We start from the raw sequence: 25,005 nt of genomic DNA, 5'->3' as shown, positions 1-25,005 counted from the left end.
TCATAATAAATAGCACACTCAAAGAAGGAAAGATACCTAATGACTGGAAAAATGCTAACATTGTACCAATATACAAAGGAGGAAACAAGGAAGAACCCACCAACTATAGGCCAGTATCACTAACAAGCACTATAGCCAAAATTTGTGATAAAATCATCAAGAACAGATGGGTAAAACATCTGGAAGACAACAACATATTAAACCCAAGACAATTTGGGTTCAGACAAGGAAGATCATGCACCAGAAACTTAATATGCTTCTACTCAAGGCTAATAGACATAGTGCAAGAAAGAAATGGATGGGCTGATTGTGCATTCCTAGACTTGCAAAAAGCCCTTGACAAAGTACCACACAGAAAATTACTAAAAAAAAAACTGGAACACATACGAGGAATACAAGGGAACCTACTAAAATGGATGGAGGGCTTCCTGACTGGTAGAAAGATGAGAGTAGTGCTTAGAGAAAAATATTCAGATTGGAAAGAGGTGATCAGTGGAGTACTGCAAGGATCTATATTGGCACCAATAATGTTTGCTATCTATATGAATGACATGGACGAAGACGTGAACTGTTACATGAGCTTCTTTGCTGACGATACCAAACTGTTAAGGAAAGTAGAAACTTATAAGGACTGAGAACCACTGCAAGAAGACCTGAATAGGGTATGGAGCTGGAGTCAGAAATTGGAAGTGGACTTAAATACTAAGAAGTGTAGCATAATGGAGTTTGGAAAAAGCAAAAACAGAATATCAGGAAAATATACAATTGGAACCAAGGAAGTAAAGAAAGTAGGATCCGAAAAAGATTTGGGAGTAATTATCACAAACGACTTGTCCTATGATAAACAGATTAACAAAATTGTCGGGGAGACTTGCAACTTGCTAAGATCAATAAAAGTGGCATTTGCATACTTGGATAAAGACATGATAAAAAAAAAAATTGGTTACATTGATAATGCCTAAACTAGAGTATGTGGCGACATTATGGTCCCCCAGTACCAAAAGGAATATAAAGAAAATAGAAAGAATCCAAAGAGCAGCTACAAAAATGGCACCTGCACCTGCAAACCTATCATACAAGGAAAGATTGGCTAAACTGGAGTTACCGACACTGGAGCAAAGAAGAGAGAGAGGTGACCTATTGGCCATCTACAGAATCATAAAAGGCACAGAGATACTTGATAGAGAGGACTTACTTTACTGGGACTAGAGAAAAACCTGAGGACATGGAAAGAAAATAAAAAAACATAGCTATAGAAGAGAACTGAAGAAAAACAGTTTTCCACATAGAGTTTTGGACACTTGGAACAAACTGGATAATGAAATAGTATGCGCAAAAACCATTCATGAGTTTAAAAGCAAACTAGACACTGCGAGATACAATGGCGGGACACCACGAGCATAGCTCCCCTTCCCGCAAAATACAACTAGGTAAATACAACTAGGTAAATTAATCAGCGACCCCCCCCCCCCTCTCCATCCCTTCATGCAGAAAAAGAAATGGGGAGAAATCCCTCTGGGCTGTGTCAAAATATCATTCACATACTCCCTAACCCCATCCCCCACCCACACCCTTCCATGCATCACTGAATCATCCATACACATTTTCCACACACCCCTATCTTCTGTCTTCTCTCTTCAACTACATTCCCCTCTTTCCCAATGCCCCTTTTACCCCATCCATCCATCCATCTCATCCTTGGTAGTCCCCTCATGTTCACTCCCTCCGCATCTGCCTTTCACACCTCTTTTACTAATCTTTCTTCACTCATTGTTTCCATGTGTCCACTCTGCTGACATCCAATCTTCTCTTAGTTGGTTCACTATATTTTTGTCTCCATCATTTTCCATTTTGTGTATTGATCACTTAGTGAAATTACTCTATCATTTTAGTCACTAGATAAACAAAGCTTATATCCAATCTTCTCTTAGTTGGCTCACTATATCTCTGTCTCCATCATTTTCCATTTTGTGTATTTACCTAGTTGTATTCTGCGGGAAGGGGAGCTATGCTCGTGGTGTCCCACCTTTGTATCTCGCAGTGTCTAGTTTACTTTTAAACTCGTGAATGGTTTTTGCTTACACTATTTCATTATCCAGTTTGTTCCAAGTGTCCAAAACTCTATGTGGAAAACTGTTTTTCTTCAGATTTCTTCTATAGCTATGTTTTTTTTATTTTCTTCCCATGTCCTCTTGTGTTTCTCTTGTCCTAGTTTAGTAAGTCCTCTCTATCGAGTATCTCTGTGCCTTCATGATTCTGTAGATGGTCAGTAGGTCACCTCTCTCTCTCTTCTTTGCTCCAACGTCGGTAACTCCAGTTTAGCCAATTTCTCCTCATATGATAGGTTTGCAAGTGCAGGTGCCATTTTTGTTGCTGCTCTTTGGATTCTTTCTATTTTCTTTATATTCCTTTTGGTACTGGGTGACCACAATGTCGCCGCATACTCTAGTTTAGGCATTATCAATGTAACCAATATTTTTTTTATCATGTCTTCATCCAAGTATGCAAATGCCACTTTTATTGATCTTAGCAAGTTGTAAGTCTCCCCGACAATTTTGTTAATCTGTTTATCATAGGACAAGTCGTTTGTGATAATTACCCCCAAATCTTTTTCGGATCCTGCCTTCTTTACCTCCTTGGTTCCAATTGTATATTTTCCTGATATTCTGTTTTTGCTTTTTCCAAACTCCATTATGCTATACTTCTTATTCTTCATTATGCTACACTTCAATCACATGCACACATCGTAACACAGACAAAGCTGCAGAAATAATCCAGCCATACCTTGATACACTCAACTCATGGTTCATCACAAACAGACTCAAAATAGCTCCAACCAAATCTACAGCAACACTTCTCACCAACTGGACAAAAGAACACAAATACATACCTCATCTCTACATCAACAACACTCTAATACCACACACAAACACACCAAAAATTCTTGGTGTAACATACGATACATCCATGTCTTTCAAACAACACATCACAAACATAAAAAACAAATGCACACCTAGACTTAACACACTTAAGTCAATCACTGGAACAACATTTGGACAAAACAAAGAAACTAATACAGTATACAAACAATGCATACGCTCAGTGATGAATTATGCGAGTCCTGCATGGGCTCCTAATCTCAGTGAGACACACCACAACACCCTTGAAATCATACAAAACAAAGCCCAAAAAACAATTACAGGCTGCACAAATACAACACCTACAGACCATTTACACCAAGAAACAAAAGTCCTCAAAGTCAAGGACCACGTCGACATGGGAGGCACACAAACACTAGCCGCAGCCACCACAAACACATCACACCCGCTACACTACATAGCAGAACACCCACACACACCAAGAAACATTAAAACAACACCCAAAGACCTGTATCACACACAGATACTCTCTTCTCTTCCTCCACAACCACCAAATACCAACCTCCGGAAACATATTCATAATCATATCACTCACCGCTCCATTAACACACTGAAAGACAACACACTGCTGCATGCCAGACCCCCTGATATCCACCCTTCTGAATCCTTTCTCTCCCACGAAAGGACAGAGTCCACTTGGCCAGACTGCGGTGCGGCCACCACCCAGCACTTCTAAGCTACCAGAAGAGGCTGGATGACCGCATTGTGAACAGCTGCCCAGGATGTAACACTTCACCCCATACCATACAACACATAATGGAAGACTGCATTATACACAATCATGCACGCAAACAACACAACATACACACTATAAAGGATTTGTGGGAAAACCCAGTTTTGGCTGTAGCATTCCTTGGGGAGACCGGACTGCTCGGACAGACAGTCTAGGGAACGACGACGACAACGACAACAACAACAACAACACTTCTTAGTATTAAAATCCACTTCCCATTTCTGACTCCTGTTCCATACCTTATTCAGGTCTTCCTGCAGTGCTTCTCAGTCCTTATCAGTTTCTACTTTCCTTAGCAGTTTGGCGTCGTCTGCAAAGAAGTTCATGTAACATTTCACATCCTCATCCATGTCATTTACATAAATAGCAAACATTATTGGTGCCAGCACAGATCCTTGCGGTACTCCACTGATCACCTCTTTCCAATCTGAATATTTTTCTCTAAGCACTACTCTCATCTTTCTACCAGTCAGGAAGCCCTCCATCCATTTTAGTAGGTTCCCTTGTATTCCTCGTATGTGTTCCAGTTTTTTTTTTTAGTAATTTTCTGTGTGGTACTTTGTCCAAAGCTTTTTGCAAGTCTAGGAATGCACAATCAGCCCATCCATTTCTTTCTTGCACTATGTCTATTAGCCTTGAGGAGAAGCATATTAAGTTTCTGGTGCATGATCTTCCTTGTCTGAACCCAAATTGTCTTGGGTTTAATATGTTGTCTTCCAGATGTTTTACCCATCTATTCTTGATGATTTTCTCACAAATTTTGGCTGTGGTGCTTGTTGTTGTTGTTATTGTTGTTGTTCCCTAGACTGTCTGTCCGAGCAGTCCTGTCTCCCCAAGGAATGCTACAGCCGAAACTGGGTTTTCCCACAAATCCTTTATAGAGTGTATGTTGTGTTGTTTGCGTGCATGATTGTGTATAATGCACTTCCATTATGTGTTGTATGGTATGGGGTGAAGTGTTACAACCTGGGCTGCTGTTCACAATGCGGTCATCCAGCCTCTTCTGGTAGCTTAGAAGTGCTGGGTGGTGGCCGCACCGCAGTCTGGCCAAGTGGATTCTGTCCTTTCGTGGGAGAGAGGATTCAGAAGGGTGGATATCAGGGGGTCTGGCATGCAGCAGTGTGTTGTCTTTCAGTGTGTTAATGGAGCGGTGAGTGATATGATTATGAATATGTTTCCGGAGGTTGGTATTTGGTGGTTGTGGAGGAAGAGAAGAGAGTATTTGTGCGTAATAAAGGTCTGGGTGTTGTTTTAATGTTTCTTGGTGTGTGTGGGTGTTCTGCTATGTAGTGTAGCGGGTGTGATGTGTTTGTGGTGGCTGCTGCAAGTGTTTGTGTGCCTCTCATGTCAAGGTGGTCCTTGACTTTGAGGACTTTTGTTTCATGGTGTAAATGGTCTGTTGGTGTTGTATTTGTTTAGCCTGTAATTGTTTTTAGGGCTTTGTTTTGTATGATTTGAAGGGTGTTGTGGTGTGTCTCACTGAGATTAGGAGCCCATGCAGGACTCGCATAATTCAACACTGAGCGTATGCATTGTTTGTATATTGTTATATTAGTTTCTTTGTTTTGTCCAAATGTTGTTCCAGTGATTGACTTAAGTGCATTTGTGCATTTGTTTTTTATGTTTGTGATGTGTTGTTTGAAAGACATGGATGTATCGTATGTTACACCAAGAATTTTCGGTGTGTTTGTGTGTGGTATTAGAGTGTTGTTGATGTAGAGATGAGGTATGTATTTGTGTTCTATTGTCCAGTTGGTGAGAAGTGTTGCTGTAGATTTGGTTGGAGCTATTTTGAGTCTGTGATGAACCATGAGTTGAGTGTATCAAGGTATGGCTGGATTATTTCTGCAGCTTTGTCTGTGTTACGATGTGTACATGTGATTGTTATGTCGTCTGCGTAGGAAGAGATTTGTATTTCTGAGTTGTCTGGTGTGGGTAAGTCATGCATGTATAGATTAAATAGTGTGGGGGATAGAATTGAGCCCTGTGGTACTCCATTCTTAATGTTTCTGATGTGCGATGATTGGCCATTATATGACACGTAAGCATTCCTACCTGCCAGATAATTGGCCAGCCACCTTTTGGTGTTATTGTGCATGTCTGTGTTATATATTTTATTTGTTAGGTTGTGGCGGGGGATAGCATCAAAAGCTTTATTAATGTCTAGTGTTATGAGAAGTGTTCTGTGGTGGGGCCTATATGAATTGATGCCATCTAAAATTCTTTGTGTGAGGTTTATCAGAAGAGTGTTTGTGGAGTGTAGTGGCCTAAAACCGTGTTGTGAGTCAGCAAGGGGAATATGTGGTGTGACAAGTTTAAGTATTAGGCGTTAAATGACTTTAGAGGGGGTGCAGAGAAGTGTGATTGGGCGGTGCGATGTTGGGATTGTTGGGTCTTTGTTCGGTTTTGGAATGGTGATTATTTTACCATGCTTCCAGATGTCGGGTATAGTGTTGTGTGAATAGCTGTAGTTTGCAATGTTTGTGAGTGCGTGTATACCTTGTGGTCCAATGTGTTTTAGGTGGATGTTGCTTATGTTATCAGGGCCACAGGCAGATGAGTGATTGAGATTATGTATTATGTGTTTTGTCTGACTGTCTATGAAGGGTGTATAGTCTGAGTCTGTGGGGAAGTCTTTCTTACGTCGAATGGTGCGTCAGTCGTCAGGGTGAGAAGTGAGATGGCTTGTCTGTGCAAAATGATTTATGAGTGCGTTTGCTTGTTGTCTGTTTGAGGGTAGATTATCTGTTGTTGTGATTATTGCTGCGTGAGAGCGTGTTGTGTTACTGTTGGATAGTGTAATGCTGTTGAGTGTTTTGTACAATTTGCTGGTGTTTGTTTTGTGATCAAGTGCATTGATAAAGTTTTGCCAATTTTGTGTTTTTTGTTCGTGTATTTTATTAGCAATCACAGTGGTGCTTGTTAGTGATACTGGCCTATAGTTGGTGGGTTCTTCCTTGTTTCCTCCTTTATATATTGGTACAATGTTAGCATTTTTCCAGTCATTAGGTATCTTTCCTTCTTTGAGTGTGCTATTTATTATGATGTGTATTTTGTCCGTTAGTTCTTCTTTGCATTCCTTTAGAATCCAATTTGCAATACCATCTGGGCCATGTGATTTTCTGACGTCAAGTTTTGATAGGTGTTCTGATATTTCTTTTTGTGTTGTAAACTCGCTCATGTGGGGAGATTGCTTATTATTATCTTCATCCCAATTTTGTATTTTCTCTCTGGTGAAGACGGATTTAAAGTGATTGTTCATGACTTCGGCCATTTCTAATTCTTCTGCGTATTCTATATTTCCTTGGCATAGTTTCACCATTTCCTGTTTGTTTTTAAGTTTACCATTCACATATCAATAGAAAAGTTTGGGTTGATCTTTGCATTTATCTATAATATCCTTTTCATGGTTCCTTTTCTCCTCTCTTCTCGCATTAACATACTCATTTCTATAGTTTATATAAATTTGCCATTTACTAGGTGGATGGATGGGGTGAAGGGGGCTTTGGGGAAGAGGGGAATGTCTGTTGAGGAAGGACAGGAGAGGACAGAAGACATGGGTTAATGGAGAATGGTTATATATGGATGATGATGTGATGCATGAGGTGGAATGGGCGGGTGGATGGGGGGTGAGGTAGTATGTGTGAGCAAAAGTTGACACAGCCCAAAGGGATTTCTCCCCGTCTTCTTCTATGTATGGGGGGACGGAGAGGGGGGTCGCCGATTTAATGAAGCGGCCTTGCTGTGGATGTGTTGTGTCTTGCAACACTGCTTCTGACCCAGGGCAGTGGACAAGGTGCAGGGATGACCCGTCATCCAGGAGGTGCTAAGATAAGAGGGAGGGTGGAGGGGTGTGGAGTGTATTCAGGGATGGAATGGGTGGGAATGATTTTATGCCTTTTCCTTTTTGGCTACCTCCCTTGTAAGGGGGAAAAAGCCTTGGTATATGTATGTGTACTAGGTTTCTTATCTTTTCTCCACCTTTTCCAAGCTTTGTCCCTTCTGTCTTTTGCCTCACTGCATCTTTTGTTGAACCAACATTTGATGTACTCTCTTGCTTTTGTCTTGGTACATGCCTGTTTACCCCTTCATTGTAATTTTCCATCAAGATATTCCATTCCTCATCCACTTTTGTCTCTTCCATATAGAATTTATTCCAGTTTGCATTCCGGAAGAATATCATTAGGTTTGCAAAGTCAGTTTTGTTGTACATCAATCTTCCTTTCCTATGCTTTTCATTTCTCTCCATGTCTATTTCTTCCTTTAGTACAGTTTCAGTGAGTATATGGTCACTCTTTCCAATTGGTGTCTTGTAATGGATTTTGTCCACAATTTCAGGTTCTGTTGTAAATATTAAATCTAGATTTGACGTCTCTTCATTGCTTCTGTATCTGGTGTTTTCACTGACTCATTGGGTCATTGTGTATGCCATGGTCTTGTCCAGCAGTACATTACCCCACAAGTCGTCTCCTCCTTGTACTGTCATGTTATCCCAACAAATTTCTTTGCAATTGAAGATTACTCCTGCCCATTAGTATCTCATTTAGTGATTTCTTTGTATCTTCTAGCATTTTTGTATGTTCGTTTGATCACTAGGTGAAATTACTCTATCATTTCAGTCACTAGATAAACAAAGCTTCCAATCACATAAAGCTAGGTGTTTCCTCAAATTTATCGAAAAAGCACTGGATTTCAGAGCTCACTCTAGATGTCCATTCCAATCCATGGTTCGATCGCGTGTGTGTACCTAGTTGTACATACATACATATACCAAGGCTTTTTCCCCCTTACAAGGGGGGTAGCCAAAAAGAAAAGTTAAGGATGTACATGTGCTAAGGGGAGAGGGTGGGGGAAATCAGATCATTTATTGGTGGAAGGTAAGTTGAAAGTGTACCTAGTTGTACCAGCTGTATTTTATGGGATGAGAGCTATGTTTGTAGTGGCCCATTCTTGTATCCCTCTGCTGTTTCTTCGTTTAGTTCATTCCAGACATCAATTACTCTATGTGGGAAGCTATTCTTTTTCAAGTCTCCTCTGTAGCTGTCCATTTTTAACTTTTTAATGTGTCCTCTTGTTTCTCTTCTGTCCCATTTTGATAAGTCATCTCTATCGAGAATTTCCATCCCTTTCATAATTCTGTAAATGGTCAACAAATCACCTCTTTCTGTTCTCTGTTCCAGTGTTGATAGATGTAATTTCTCCAGTCTTTGTTCGTATGTAAAATTTGATAGTGTAAGTGCCATTTTTGTTGCTGCTCTTTGGATTCTAATTTTCTTATGTTCTTTTTTGTGCTAGGGGCCCATAGTGTTACAGCATACTCTAGTTTAGGTCTTATTAGTGTAACCACTATTTTTTTTACCATTTCTTCATCCATGTAGTCAAAGGCCACTTTCATTGATCTTAACAAGTTAAAAGTCTCTCCAACTAATTTATTGACATGTTTATCAGGTGTCAAGTCACTTGAGATAATTGCTCCCAGGTCCCTTTCTGAATCAGCTTTTTTGACTTCCTTGTTTCCAATTTTATATTGACCTGATATTCTCTTTTTACTTTTTCCAAATTCCATTATACCACATTTCTTAATATTAAAGTTCATTTCACATCTCTGACTCCATTCCCATATTTTGTCCAGGTCCTCTTGTAGCGATCTGCAATCTTCTGTGCTTAATCTCTTGAGTAATTAGACATCATCAACAAAGAAGTTCATGTAACAATTCACTCCCTCATCCATATCATTTATGTATATGGCAAGCATTAAAGGAGCCAATACAGAGCCTTGTGGGACATCACTCTTCACATCTTTCCAGTTTGAATTTTTGTTTAAGTACCACTCTCATTTTTCTCCCACTTGAGAAATCCTTCATCCATTCCAGTAGCTTACCTTGTATTCCTCCTATTATTTCAGTTTTTCTTATTAACATTTTTAATGTAGTACTTTGTCAAATGCCTTCTGCAAGTCCAAGAAGGTGCAATCTACCGAGCCATCTCTTTCTTATATTATCTTGATTAATCTTGAGTAAAAGCATATTAACCCCTTCCATACGGTGCCGCACACGTAGGCGTCATGAGGAGCAAGTGGATTCGTGACGCTGCCATATCGGCGTCTTGATTATATTTATTGTAGTCGCCCCTGTGTTTTTACATTCTCCCTAATCTGCTCTTAATCCCATTCTCTGTGGTTTTCAAAATTCACGGGTGAAAGAGAGAACGATCAATATAAGCCGTGACTATATTTTATGATGCGAGCATTATTACGACACGTCGTACAGCTGGCATTGGCTGCTGCCCGCGAGATTTAAGTCCCGTAGTGAAGTGGTTAAGTTTGTGGAACATGATCTTCCACTTCTAAAGCCAAATTGTTTAGGGTTTACTATTTTATTTTTTTCCAAGTGTTTGGTCCATTTGTTTCTGAAAACTTTTTCGCATATTTTTGCTACTGTGCTTGTAAGGTATACTGGTCTGAAGTTTGTAGGATCTTCTTTGTTTCCTCCTTTATATATTGGTACTGTGTTTGTATCTTTCCAATTTTGCGGGACCTTTCCTTCTTTGAGTGAAAAGTCTATTATCTTGTATAATTCGTCCGTCAGTTCGTCCATACACAATTTCAGTATCCAATTTGCAATTCCATTTGGTCCATGTGATCAAAAGGTCTCCTGTCGGCATGCTCCGCCCTTGTAATCCTTTGTAATCCTTTGTAATCCTTTCCTAAAATCTAGGTTTTTTATTTGGTCTCTTATTTCTTTCTGTGTTACTTTTCTTTCATTTTAGGGGATCTTTCTCATTGTCCATCCTCCCAAATTTGTGAGCTCTCAATTGTAAAAACAGACCTGAAATGTCTGATCATAACTTCTGCCATTTCTGTGTTGTCTATATACTCTTTATCTCCTTCACACAGTTTTACAATTTCGTGTTTATCCTTTAATTTGTCATTTATATATCTGTAAAATAGTTTAGGTTGATCCTTACATTTATCTATAATATCTTTCTCATCATTTTTTTTTCCTGTGTATATTCATATATTTGTTCCCAAGTGTTATGTATGTTTGCAATTTGGATGCTTTTTTTTTGTCTCTCTTCCATCTTTTCCAGGCTTTGTCTCTTCTGTCTTTAGCCTCACTGCACCTTTTGTTATACCAACACTTCATATAAATCTCTCTTTGTTTCTTCCTTGGTACATATTTAGATATGTGAAAAAGCTATAGGTAAGGGGAAGGATGTTTTCTGGGCCTTTATGGATCTGGAAAAGGCTTACGACAGGGTAGACAGAAGGGCACTGTGGGAGGTTATGCGGATATACTGGATAGGAGGAAAGCTTCTGGGAGCTGTCAAGAGTTTTTATGAGAGTAGTAGAGCTTGTGTCAGGATTAGAAATGGAGAGAGTGAGTGGTTTGAGGTAAAGGTGGGACTTCGTCAGGGATGCGTTATGTCACCCTGGCTGTTCAACTTATACATGGATGGGGTGGTGTGAGAGGTGAATGCAAGGGTAGTGGGTCAGGGATTGGAGATGGTTAAAGAAAATGGAGAAAAGTGGGAGGTGAGCCAGCTGTTGTTTGCGGACGACACTGCGCTTGTGACAGGATCGGAGGAGGGACTGAGGAAGCTGGTGACAGAGTTTGGGAGTGTGTGTGATAAAAGAAAGCTGAAGATAAATGTGGGTAAAAGTAAGCAGGATCGGAGGAGGGATTGAGGAAGCTGGTGGCAGAGTTTGGGAGAGTATGTGATAGAAGAAAGCTAAAGATAAATGTGGGTAAAAGTAAGGTGATGAGATGTACAAGGGGTGAAAGTGGCAGTAGACTGGAAGTGAACATTAAGGGAGAGCGACTGGAGGAAGTGGATAGTTTTAGATACTTGGGTGCAAGTGTAGCAGGAAAAGGTGGAGTGAAGGTGGAGGTAGAATGTAGATTGAGAGAAGCGAGTAAATGCGTTGGTGGATTAAAGAGTGTAATGAGGAATAGACATTTAGGAATGGATGCCAAGAGGAGACTGTATGAAGGAGTGATTGTGCCAACAGCACTGTATGGGGCAGAAACGTGGAACATAAGAGAAGAAGAGAGAAGGAGTTTGAATGTGTTTGAGATGAGGTGTCTGAGAAGTATGGTGGGGGTTACTAGGCTAGATAGAATGAGAAATGAGGTGAGGAGGAGAACAGGGGTGAAAAAGGAGCTGGGAGATAGGGTTGATGAAAGAATATTAGGATGGTTTGGACACATGGAAAGAATGAGTGAAGAAAGACTAGTAAAAGAGGTATGGAAGGCAGATGTGGAGGGAGTGAACATGAGGGGACGTCCTAGGATGAGGTGGATGGATGGGGTGAAGGGGGCTTTGGGGAAGAGGGGAATGTCTGTTGAGGAAGGAAGGGAGAGGACGGAAGACAGAGGTGAGTGGAGAATGGTTGTATATGGATGATGTTGTGATTGCATGAGGAGGAATGGGCAGGGGAGTGTGGGGTGAGGTAGTATGTGTGAGCAAATTTTGACGCAGCCCGAAGGGATTTCTCCCCGTCCTCTCCTTAAATGCAAGGGGGGACGGAGAGGGGGGGTCGCCGATTAAATGAAGCGGCCTTGCTGTGGATGTGCTGTGTCTTGCGACACTGCTTCTGACCCAGGGCAGTGGGCAAGGTGCAGGGATGACCCGTCATTCAGGAGGTGCTCAGATGAGAGGGAGGGTGGGAGGGGTGTGGAGTGTTTGTAGGGATGAAATGGGTGGGAGTGTTTTTATACCTTTCCCTTTTTGGCTACCTCCCTTGAAAGGGGGAAAAAGCCTTGGTATATGTATGTATGTATGTAAAAGTAAGGTGATGAGATGTACAAGGGGTGAAAGTGGCAGCAGACTGGAAGTGAGCATTAAGGGAGAGCAACAGGAGGAAGTGGATAGTTTTAGATATTTGGGTGCAAATGTGGCAGGAAAGGGTGGAGTGAAGGTGGAGGTAGAATGTAGATTAAGAGAAGCGAGTAAATGCCTTGGTGGATTAAAAAATGTAATGAGGAATAGAAATTTGGGAATGGATGCTAAGAGGAGTCTGTATGAAGAAGTGATTGTGCCAACAACACTGTATGGAGCAGAAACATGGAACATAAGAGAGAAAGAACTTGAATGTGTTTGAGATGAAGTGTCTGAGAAGTATGATGGGGGTTACTAGGCTGGATAGAGTGAGAAATGAGGAGGTGAGGAGGAGAACAGGGGTGGAAAGGGAGTTGGGAGATAGGGTTGATGAAAGAGTATTAGGATGGTTTGGACACATGGAAAGAATGAGTGAAGAAAGACTAGTAAAGGAGGTATGGAAGGCAGATGTGGAGGGAGTGAACATGAGGGGACGTCCTAGGATGAGATGGATGGATGGGGTGAAGGGGGCTTTGGGGAAGAGGGGAGTGTCTGTTGAGGAAGGACGGGAGAGGACAGAAGACGGGTGAATGGAGAATGGTTGTATATGGAAAATGTTGTGATGCATGAGGTGGAATGGGGGGGTGAGGTAATGTGTGTGAGCAAAAATTTTGACGCAGCCCGAAGGGATTTCTCCCCGTCCTCTCCTTTATGTGGGGGGACGGAGAGGGGGGGGTTGCCGATTTAATGAAGCGGCCTTGCTGTGGATGTGCTGTGTCCTGCGACACTGCTTCTGACCCAGGGCAGTGGACAGGGTGCAGGGATGACCCGTCATCTAGGAGGTGCTAAGATGGGAGGGAGGGTGGAGGGGTGTGGAGTGTTTTCGGGGATAGAATGGGTGGGAGTGATTTTGTGCCTTGTCCTTTTTGGCTACCTCCCTTGTAAGGGGGAAAAAAACCTAGGTATATGTATGTATGTATGTACATATTTATCAATTCCTTCCTTGTACTTTTCTTTGAATATGTTCCATTTGTCTTCCATCTTTGTTTCCTCTTTGGAGAATTTATCCCAGTTTGTGTTTTGGAATTTTTTTCTTAGTTTTACAAGATCCATTTTGTTGTACATTAATCTTCCTTCTCTATGTTTATCATTCCTTTCTACATTGTTTTGTTCTTTTATTTCAAACTCTATTAGTGTATGGTCACTCTTTCCAATTGGTGTTTTATACTCCATTTTGTTCATGATATCTGGTTCAGAAGTTAATATTAAGTCTAGTTTCAACGGTTCCTCATTGTTTCTATATCTAGTATTTTCCTTAACCCATTGTGTTAAGGTGTATTTGATGGTCATATCCAGTAGAATGTTGCTCCAAAGTTCTTCTCCCCCTTTTACTATCATTTCTTCCCAGATTATATCCTTTGCATTAAAATCGCCCATAATTACAATGTTACCACCCTCTTTCAGTAGCTCATTCAGCTCATTTATTGTGTCTTCCAGTAATTTAGAATGATCGCCATCAGACTGTGTTTTTGGTGGTGCATACACGGTTATAAATTTTTCATCTTTCTGTTTACAATTTTAATCATAATTAATCACACATTACCTTTGCCTTCATTAATCTTTGTCACATTTAAACCCTTTTTGGTCAATATCATTACGCCTCCTCCCTGCTTGTCTGGTCTATTTTTCGCCCAGTGGATGTATAGACCTTGTCCCACTATACTTGTTGATAGAGGTCCTTTCAGTTTTGTCTCCACAATTCCCATAATGTCAGGTTTCTCTATTTTTAGGTAGTAGTTTAGTTTATTAATTCCAGAGATCATACCATCAATATTTGTGTATGCCACTTTTAGTTTCATATTTTCTTCTCTTTTTTTGGTTTAACCACTTCCATACAGTGACGCCTATGTAGGCGGCATGAGGAGCAAGTGGGTACTTGATGATGCCGACGTCGGCATCTTGATTATATTTATTGTAGTCGTACCTACGTAATCTCCATTCTCTCTAAACTGGCTTCATCAATTTTTTATGGTTATCAAAATACACGTGTGAAAGAGAACGAATGATTGAGCACTGACTTTATTTTTTATAATGCGATTATTATGACGCAACATCACACGTCGGGCAGCTAATGCTGCCAGACGTATGATGTGCCCCGGAGTGAAGAGGTTAAGTTTCCATTTTTTTGATGTACCATTTTTGCAGTCTCAAGTCCAGTACTCTCCAAAAAAAACTATTTTGTTTCAGTTTCTGTTCTTTTCTCATTTCTGTCATTGGCTTAAATTCTGAGAGCCTTATCTTTCTCTTTTTCCTCATCACTCATTTCCTTTTTTATCCATATGTGTGTGAATTTCTCATTGAAAATTTAACTGCTTTCGATAATTCCTCGGCTATCATTTGAGTTCTTAGTTTTATTTTCAGAGGTCTATGTTGTTTTTCTTTTGAATATTTGCCTATCTTGTGGATTTCGTCAATTACTTTATCAAAATTTTGCCCTTCGTCCTGTATCATGAGGTGTGAGTATGGCTAACTTAGCACACACATACAGTTGGACTACATGAGTAATTTGCACTATACTTAAGAACAAGGACAAACTTAAGGAGATATATACTTCAAAGGGAGGGACAATATGCAATGGCCACTTATTCTTGATTTTGAAAGGTTGCTTCTCATATGGATCAATGAAAAGCAAATGCAAGGCAACATTATTAATGAGAGCATCATTTGTGAGAAGTAATTTTTGCCGACCTTGTTAAGAGAATTGCAGGAGCAGCAATGGACAAAAAAGAAGCATTTGAGGCAAACTGTGGGTGGTTTAAGAAGTTTAAAAGAAGAACTGGCATCCACAGCACTGTGAGGCACTGTGAAGCAGCAAGCACTGACACAAAGGCAGCAGAGAACTTTATCAGTGACTTTAGGAAGCTTGTGGATTCTGAGGGTTACTTGCCACAGCAGGTTTTTAATTATGATGAGACAGGTCTTTTCTGGAAGATGCCAAAGCAAACCTATATAACAGCAGAGAAGCCATTGCCCAGCCATAAGCCAATGGAAGACCATCTTATACTGCTGTTTTGTGCCAATGCAAGCAGCTGTTTGAAAGTGAAATCACTGCTTGTTTACCATTCTGAAAATCCATTAGCCTTCATGAAGTGTAAAGTCCAGAAGAGCAGGCTAAGTGTGATGTGGAGGTCCAAAAGCAAGGCTTGGGTGACATGTGACCTTTTTACTGATTGGATCAATGAGGTGTTTGGTCCTTTTGTGAAAAAAATATTTGCTTGAGATGAATCTGCCACTTCTTGTCTTGTTTGTTATAGACAACGCTCCTGCCCATCTTCCAGGTCTAGAAGATGACCTCTTTAATGAATTTCAATTCATCAAAACCCAGATCCTGTCTCCAACACCACTCCTTTACTCCAGCTCATTGACCAATAGGTTATCTCCAACTTTAAGAAGCTCTACACTACAAGTGTTTTTCAAGTGCTGATTGAGGTGACTGAGAGGACCAAACTCTCGGTTTGGGAAAGACCATTTCCACATCATTGCCTACCTCAAGATGATCAACAAGGCATAGGGGGGGGGGTCACCAAGAGAACCCTTATTTCGGCTTGAAAGAAGTTTTGGCAGAACAGCATTGTCGTACATGACTTTGAGGGATTTGAGTTGGTGCCTGTGGAGATTGTAGTGGACGAGATTGTGTCTTTGGCCAAGACCATGGGGCTAGAGATGGATAACAGTGACATCAACGAGCTTGTGGAAGAGCATAGACAGGAAGTGACCACTGAAGATCTGATGGAGTTGCATTCAGTTTGACAGCAAGAAGTTATGGAGGAGATTTTGTCAGGGGAGGAGGTAATAGAACAACAACCTTCCAGTGCAATAAAGGAGATGCTTAAAGTTTGGGAAATTACAAATTTATTCAATAATAATGCTGTCTCACATTTTTACCAAATTTTGAAGCATAGACAAAAACAAATGTCTAGACTGCTTTCTAGTGAAAAAGAATTCTAAGTGCCAGTTCTGCTCTTTAATTCCTCATTCTCTTCCTCTACTTCTCTAAACTCTTTTTAATTCTATTTCTTTAGATTTTGATTCTCTTTAGTTCTTCCAGTTTATCAACTCTTTGGGTAACTAGAGTTAATTGGTTAAACCTAACTTCCCATTCTTCATTAATTTTTTTTTTAGTTTCTCTAGATTTACTAGTCGGGGGAGTTTGTCGCCTCCTCCCTCATTAAATCCATAAAAGCAGTTATCTTCTCTTTCCATTGAGCTGTTATTATCTATATTTCTGCTCTTGACACCTCTGCTTCCTTGTTCCTTGTCTGTGTATTCTGCCCCTTGTTTGTTTACACCTCTCCTAAGATCCAGGGCCCGTTCATCCCCTTCCTCATTTCCTTCCATTTTCCTCAGTAATCCCTCTCTCCTATTTCTTCACCTTCTCACTACACCATGAGCTTTCTTCCTTCCCAGCTAATACAACAAGGTACTCCCTCGTCATTGAGATCCACAAAAGTTGCACTTCTTTTCCGGAGTTCCAATCTTCGCCATGTGTCCGACGTACATGTGTGTGTATTTACCTAGTTGTAATATACGGGAAGGGAGCTATGCTCGTGGTGACCCGTCTTTGTATCTCTCCGCATCAAGTTTTATCTTAAAACCTTGTATAGTGTTTGCACATACTGTTTTGTTGTCTAATTTTGTTGTCTAATTTGCTCTGTGTGGGAAACTGTTCCTTTTCAAGTTTTTTCTATAACTGTCCTTTTTCAGTTTTTTTCCGTGTCTCGTTTTACCGTTGTCCCACACTAACAAGTCGTTCCTGTCTAAAACTTCCATTCCTTTCATTATTCTGTAGATAGCAAATCTCCTCTTTCTCTTTGTTCCAAAGTTGGTAGATTCAATTTGGACAGTCTTTGCTCATATGTTAGTTTGGCGAGAGTCGGTGCTAGTTTGGTTGTCGCTCTTTGTATTCTTTCTAGTTTCTTAATATTCTTTTTGGTACTGGGTGTCCAAAGTGATGCTGCATACTCAAGTTTTGGTCTTATTAGTGTAGTTAGTATTTTCTTTATCATTTCTTCATCCAAATAAGCAAATGCCACTTTGATTGACCTCAATAAGTTGTAGGTTTCTCCGAATATTTTATTTATATGCTTATCTGGTTTCATGTCTTTTCCAATCATCACTCCAAGATCTTTTTCCAACTTTGCTTTTTTTACTTTTTCTTCCCCAATTCTGTAATCTTTTGATATTCTGTTTTTACTCTTTCCAAATTCCATAATACTGCATTTCTTTATATTAAATTTTACTTCCCACCTTTGAGTCCAATTCCAGATCGTGTCCAGATCTTGTTGCAATGAGTTGCAGTCCTCTTCTGTTTTTACCCTCTTTAGTAATTTTGCATCATCTGCAAAGAAATTCATATAGCACTCCGCACCTTCATTCATGTCATTAATGTATATGGCAAACATGATCGGGGCCAGTACTGATCTTTGTGGGACACAGCTTTTTACTTCTTCCCAGTTGGAGAATTTTATATGTATGAATGTACAGTACATGGCAAAAGTACTTTTGTTGAATCTGGAAAGACACCATATGCATGGCATGGTTTCACACCAAAAATTCTGTCGGCCTACAGTGAGCATGGAAGGGGCAGAGCTTATTGGTGAGCCAAGAATTAATCACATGAGTCATTGTCTTGTTGGTGAGGAGGGAGGTTGTGTGTTGTGATCCCTCCATCCAGGAACCTCTCTCTAACATGACCACATCTGAGCTACCCTGTGTTACCAAAATCAGAAATACTAAGTATCTGAGTGTAGAAACCATAGCCTAGATACAGTAGTTGCCCACAAGAAATCTGGTCGGCAGATGAAGGAAATTTCCAAACAGGTTGGTGTGTGTAATACTGTACACTGCTTGGTTACTAGATTTACCCACAAGGAAGGCAGCCAGACTACTACCATTGCTAAGAGTTCTGGGAGTCCTAAAAAGACTCAAGATTGGGCTAAAAATATTCTGAAACTATTGGAAAGGCTTATGAGAGGGTTTTCATTGAGAGGAGTAGGAGAGTAGATGAAGTAATTGGTGAGGAACAGTGTGGGTTTAGTAAATGAAGAGGATCTGTGGGTGAATTTTTTGTGGTAAAGCAGACTTGTGAGAAGGTTTTGGCAAAAAGTAAGGATATTTTTTGTGCCTTTATGGAACTTGAGGCTTATAACATGGTAGACAGGAAGGCATTGTGGAAGGTACTGCAGATATATAGAATTGGGGGAAAGCTGTTAAGGGTAATCAATAGTAGTAGAGCCTGTGTTAGAATTGGAACTGTAGAGAATGAGTTTGAGGTAAAGGTGGAACTGCATCAAGGCTGTGTCATATCACCATGGCTGTTCAATGTGTACATGGATAGGGTGGTGCAGGAGGTAGATGTGAGGGTAATAGGTGGGGGTTGGAGATGGTTAGAGAGAGTGGAGAGAAATGGGAAGTGAGCCAGTTTTGTTTGCAGATAACACTGCACTTGTGGCAGGGTTAGAGGAGGGATTAAGGTAGTGACGGAGTTTGGGAAGGTACATACATATACCAAGGCTTTTTCCCCCTTACAAGGGGGGTAGCCAAAAAGGACAAGGCATAAAATCATTCCCACCCATTCCATCCCTGAATACACTCCACACCCCTCCACCCTCCCTCTTATCTTAGCACCTCCTGGATGACGGGTCATCCCTGCACCTTGTCCACTGCCCTGGGTCAGAAGCAGTGTCGCAAGACACAGCACATCCACAGCAAGGCCGCTTCATTAAATCGGCGACCCCCCCTCTCCGTCCCCCCATTGCATAAAATGAGAGGACGGGGAGAAATCCCTTTGGGCTGCGTCAAATTTTGCTCACACATACTACCTCACCCCCCATCCACCTGCCCATTCCACCTCATGCTATCCCAACATCATCCATATACAACCATTCTCCATTCACCCGTCTTCTGTCCTCTCCCGTCCTTCCTCAACAGACATTCCCCTCTTCCCCAAAGCCCCCTTCACCCCATCCATCCACCTCATCCTAGGACGCCCCCTCATGTTCACTCCCTCCACATCTGCCTTCCATACCTCTTTTACTAGTCTTTCTTCACTCATTCTTTCCATGTGTCCAAACCATCCTAATATTCTTTCATCAACCCTATCTCCCAACTCCCTTTCCACCCCCATTCTCCTCCTCACCTCCTCATTTCTCACTCTATCTAGCCTAGTAACCCCCATCATACTTCTCAGACACCTCATCTCAAACACATTGAAACTCCTCTCTTCTTCTCTTATGTTCCATGTTTCTGCCCCATACAGTGCTGTTGGCACAATCACTCCTTCATACAGTCTCCTCTTAGCATCCATTCCCAAATGTCTATTCCTCATTACACTCTTTAATCCACCAAGGCATTTACTCGCTTCTCTCAATCTACATTCTACCTCCACTTTCACTCCACCTTTCCCTGCCACATTTGCACCCAAGTAACTAAAAATATCCACTTCCTCCAGTCGCTCTCCCATAATGCTCACTTCCAGTCTACTGCCACTTTCACCCCTTGTACATCTCATCACCTTACTTTTACCCACATTTATCTTTAGCTTTCTACTATCACATACTCTCCCAAACTCTGCCACCAACCTCCTCAATCCCTCCTCCGATCCTGCCACAAGCGCAGTGTCGTCCGCAAACAACAACTGGCTAACCTCCCACTTTTCTCCATTTTCTTTAACCATCTCCAATCCCTTGCCCACTACCCTTGCATTTACATCTCGCACCACCCCATCCATGTATAAGTTGAACAGCCAGGGTGACATAACGCATCCTTGACGAAGTCCCACCTTTACTTCAAACCACTCACTCTCTCCATTTCCAATCCTAACACAAGCTCTACTATTCTCATAAAAACTCTTGAGAGCTCCTAGAAGCTTTCCTCCTATCCCATATATCTTCATAACCTCCCACAGTGCCTTTCTGTCTACCCTATCATAAGCCTTTTCCAGATCCATAAAAGCACAAAAAACATCCCTCCCCTTTCCTATAGCTTTCTCACATATCTGTCTTACCACAAAGATCTGATCTACACAACCTCTACCTGTCCTAAATCCACACTGTTCCTCACCAATTACTCCTTCTGTTCCTCTCCTAATCCTCTCAACCAAGATCCTCCCATAAGCCTTCCCAACTACACTCAACAAGCTAATCCCTCTGAAACTACTACATTCACAATTGTCCCCTTTTCCCTTGTAAAGAGGAACTATACAGGCACTCCTCCAGTCCTCCGGCACTCTACCCTCTCTCCAACAAACATTAAATAACCTCACCAACCAGTCCACCATCACTGTACCTCCCTTTTTAAGACATTCTGCATGGCATCCATCCAGACCAGGTGCCTTACCTGCTTTCATCATCTTAACGACTGCCTTCACCTCATCCTTCCTTATTTCTCCTCCATTCTCCTCATTCATCACTCATTTTCTTCGCACTTCCCACTGCAATAATCTTTCCTTCCTTATCCTCCTTCACATTAAGCAACTCCCTAAAATATTCTGCTCATCTTCCCCTTACTGCCTTCTCTTCCATTATCATCTCTCCATCTGCACCTTTTACCTTTTCTTCTCTACTTGATTCGCCTCCTCTTCAATTTCTTTCCAAAACATCTTTTTATTACTTTCAAAATTTTCTGTCATACTCATACCCCATTTCACATCTGGTCTCCTCTTTGCAACCTTTACCTTTTGCTTTACTTCTCTTTTCTTTGTACCTCTCATATGACTTCCTCGTCCTATTTTGTAACCAATCTGTGAAAGCTCGCTTCTTCTCTTCTACAACCTTTTTTGTTTCCTCATCCCACCATTCACTACCCTTTCTTTTATTTCCCCCTGTCCTTGCTCCACACACCATCCTTGCACACTTTATGACTCCCTCCTTGAACCATCCCCATTCCTCCTCCACACCCAGCTCTACTCTACCCTTTACTCCCTCTCACTCCTCCTTCAGCTTCTTTCCGTATTCCTTCTCCTTTTCCTTCTCATTCAAAGAGTTCACTCTAAGAACCTCCTTACCTTTTGTCCCTTTCCTCTTTCTCCATCTATCCTCCACTTTCAACTTACCATCCACCAAAAAATGATCTGAAATTCCCCCACCCTCTCCCCTTAGCACATGTACATCCTTAACTCTTCTTATCATAATCCTATTTACCACTACATAATCCATTAGCGCTCCATCTACCACCCTTCCCTCCACCACCCTCTCCCATGTGTACTTATGCTTGACTTTCTTCCGAAACACTGTATTTGCTATCATCAACTCTCTTTCTAGACACATTTCCACCATCAACTCTCCACTACGATTCTTTCCTGGAACTCCACATTTCCCAACCACTCCATTGATTGGACCATTTCCCACCCTAGCATTAAGGTCTCCCAGTACTATCACATTGACATTTCTTCCCAAATCCTCTATGCACTCATTTAGATATATCCAAAAGGCCTCCCTTTCTTCTACACTCTTCTCACTGCCAGGCCCATATGCACTTACAAAGACCCACATCTCCTTCCACAGTTTCACCTTCATCCACATTATCCTTGAGGAAACCTCCTTCCACTCCACTACCCGTTTACCTATCTCTTCACTTACTAGAATGGCCACCCCTTCCCTCCCTCGCCCTCTCTTCACTCCTGATAACCTCCCACTTACTCTCCCAAACTTACACTCACCCTTCTCTTTCAACTTAGTTTCACTCAAAGCCAACACATCCATCTTTCTTCTCACAAACATACTACCTATCTCTTCCCTTTTACTCTCATCTGTACCACATCCACGCACATTAAAAGGGTCTTTTAATGTTTGGGAAGGTATGTGAGAGAAAGTTGAAGACACATGTGGGTAAAAGTAAGGTGATGAGATATACAAGGGGAGAGGATGGGAGCAATTTGGAAGTAAGTTTTAAAGGAGAGAGAGGCTGGAGGAGTTGTTAGTTTTAAGTATATGGCAGGAAATGGAGTAGTGGAGGTAAACTGTAGATTGAGAGAAGCAAGTAAATGTGTTGTGGGATTGAAAAGTATGAGAAATAGGCATCTGGGAATGGATGCAAAGAGAAGATTATGAAGGGAGATTATGCCAACAATACTATATGAGGTGGGCAATTTTAATTTCAAAGGCAGAAAGGAAAAGTTTGTGTGTTTGAGATGAAACGTCTGAGAATTATGGTAGGGGTTACAAGGTTGAATAGAGGAGATGAGGGGTGTGGGCATGGAAATGGAGCTGGCAGATAGGGCTGATGAAAGATTATTGGGATAGTTTGGACACATTAAAAGAGTGAATTAAGAAAGATTAGCAAAAGAGGTGTGGAAAGCAGAGTTGAATGAAGTGAAAGGGAATACCTTAGGATAAGATGGATAGGGTGAAAGGGGTTTTGAACAAGAGGGAAATTTCTGTCGAAGAAGAAAATAAGGAAGCAGGAGATAGGGGTGAGTGGGGAATGGTTGTGTATGGATAATATTTTGAAGCATCCTGAAGGGATTTCTTCCTGTCTTCTGTATTTTCCACATGAGGGGATAGGGAGGCAGGGGTCACCATGTAAGTGGAGTGGCCCTGCTGTGGATGTGCTGTGTCTTGCTATGTTACTTCTGGCCTGGGCAGTGGGCAAGAGGCAGGGATGACCCTTCATCCATGAGGACCTAAGGGGGAAACAAAGGTGGTGGATGGGATTGGGTGAGTGTATTTGACTTGGCTACCTCCCTTGTTAGGGGAAAGAAACCCTTGGTATATAGATATAGACCAAAAAATCATATGACACTTCCACTTTCCCCAGAAAACATCAAAGACAAGAACTTTGTTCTCCCCTTGGATACCACTACATAATCCATTAATACCCTAACAACCAGCCTTCTATCACCTTTTCCCATGTATATGTGGCTTTAGGGAAATAGGAGGAAAAGAAGCAATATAATGGAGGAAGCTTACAAGCAAGTTAGAAATGACATGCAAGACAGATTCCTTTAAACCTATGTGTTCCTATATATTCTTATTGAGAACTAATTTACCAAACATAATATGAAGTGATTGTCATTATTGCTTTTTTTTCATCTGTTTCAGCTTGACAGGTTTAAGGAACCACCAGCCTTTGGTCCTATGTGTGACATACTGTGGTCAGACCCTCTTGAAGACTTTGGCAATGAGAAGAATGCAGAACATTTCTCCCACAACTCTGTCAGGGGCTGCTCTTATTTCTACAGGTCGATATACTTTGTATTATTCATTCATTAGGAATATTGCCAAAGAATCATCATGTAGAATAGACCTACCTTTGGTTGTGAATATATGTAGTGTATTATTTGGATCTATTAATATTGTTTTAGAGATGCAACTACTTTTAATGAGAAGTCATATTTCAAAACTGGAGACTTAAGATGGTTTATGATTATGTATTCCCATCAACATGGTGGCATATTACAGATTTTGAGTTGATTGATACCAGACAGTTTTGTTTATTGAGAGAAATTACAGATTGAAAAATAACTTGTTTCCTATAGCCCAAACCCAACCTTCAGTTGTATAACATAATCTGGTATTAACTTCAACACATTCTTTAGGTTTGTTCCGAAGAATACAAACTCTTCGGTACTCCTTACAATAGGGATACTTTCGCGTAGCGCAAATATTTCTACTGCGAAATTAAAATCCTCACTCTGTGGGTCTGGGCAATGCTTATCCTCAGTAAGGGGCCCCATTGGGGCAAAGGGGGGGGCCCTTGCCCTCCACCACAAGTCTCGCACACTATAACCATTCTCTTCGCAGTAGTGACCGCGTTAACATCTCTCTACTATACATGTTTAGTTTTTATCGGTTTCCCCCTTAATGGGCAGATTCTCAGTCAAACTCCATTATTAGCACGGCAGCGAACCGTTAATTACTCAACGGTTCTATGTTTACGTATGGGCCGAAAATCAAGCAACCCGCTTCGATTGTTGCCAGCTCACTCCCAGAACGTTAAGGAGTTCGCCGTCCTTCAATTTCATCGGGGTTTTCCCTACGCCATCCTGTGTCCTGGAATTTCTTAAGTGCTTCTCCCTTTCCTGTATTATTCCCTTAACCGCCACCGGGTATCCTACCCTTCACTGTAAGTATGGAATCTGGTGTCCAGTATTGTTGTTGTTCAAGATGGGTTGGGTGCCTTCGCCGAAGGGAGATACCTTTATCTCACCCCCCTTACCGCCAGCCCAAGTGGATCCTCACATTTGGTGTTTCAAGTGTATAGCTCTTAAGTGTTCACCTTCATCCCCGTGTGAGACGTGCATTCAGTGAGATGATAGTCAGTGTTCCGTGTACTTTCATGTTCACAGGAAAGCACATGCAGGGGAAAAGGTGCGCAAGCATAGAAAATGGCTTCCCTCTTCACCCCCCAAAAACAAGAGAAGGCAGACTACGGCTTCAGAGGAGACGAGCAATTCTCTCCCTCCTCCATGGCATAGTAGACAGGAAGCCAAGTTGTCCTTTATTCCTTTAACCA

The 25,005-nt window shown here is 41.3% G+C and overlaps 1 protein-coding gene across 1 annotated transcript in view; it reads left to right on the top strand.

Moving 5' to 3' along the window:
• Window positions 1-25,005, top strand: part of LOC143038780 (serine/threonine-protein phosphatase 2B catalytic subunit 2-like) — a 172,453-nt gene that overhangs the window by 20,597 nt on the left and 126,851 nt on the right. The window contains exon 5 of the mRNA XM_076208318.1: window positions 23,592-23,731. Coding sequence (XP_076064433.1) covers window positions 23,592-23,731 — 140 coding nt within the window. The remainder of the gene's footprint in view (window positions 1-23,591; window positions 23,732-25,005) is intronic.

Source organism: Oratosquilla oratoria, chromosome 25, assembly GCF_046742065.1.
Source record: "Oratosquilla oratoria isolate Oo_2021 chromosome 25, ASM4674206v1, whole genome shotgun sequence".
Classification (NCBI taxonomy): Eukaryota; Metazoa; Arthropoda; class Malacostraca; order Stomatopoda; family Squillidae; genus Oratosquilla; species Oratosquilla oratoria.
Note: the sequence above shows the minus strand (reverse complement) of the source record. Positions and strands in the feature narration are given on the sequence as shown.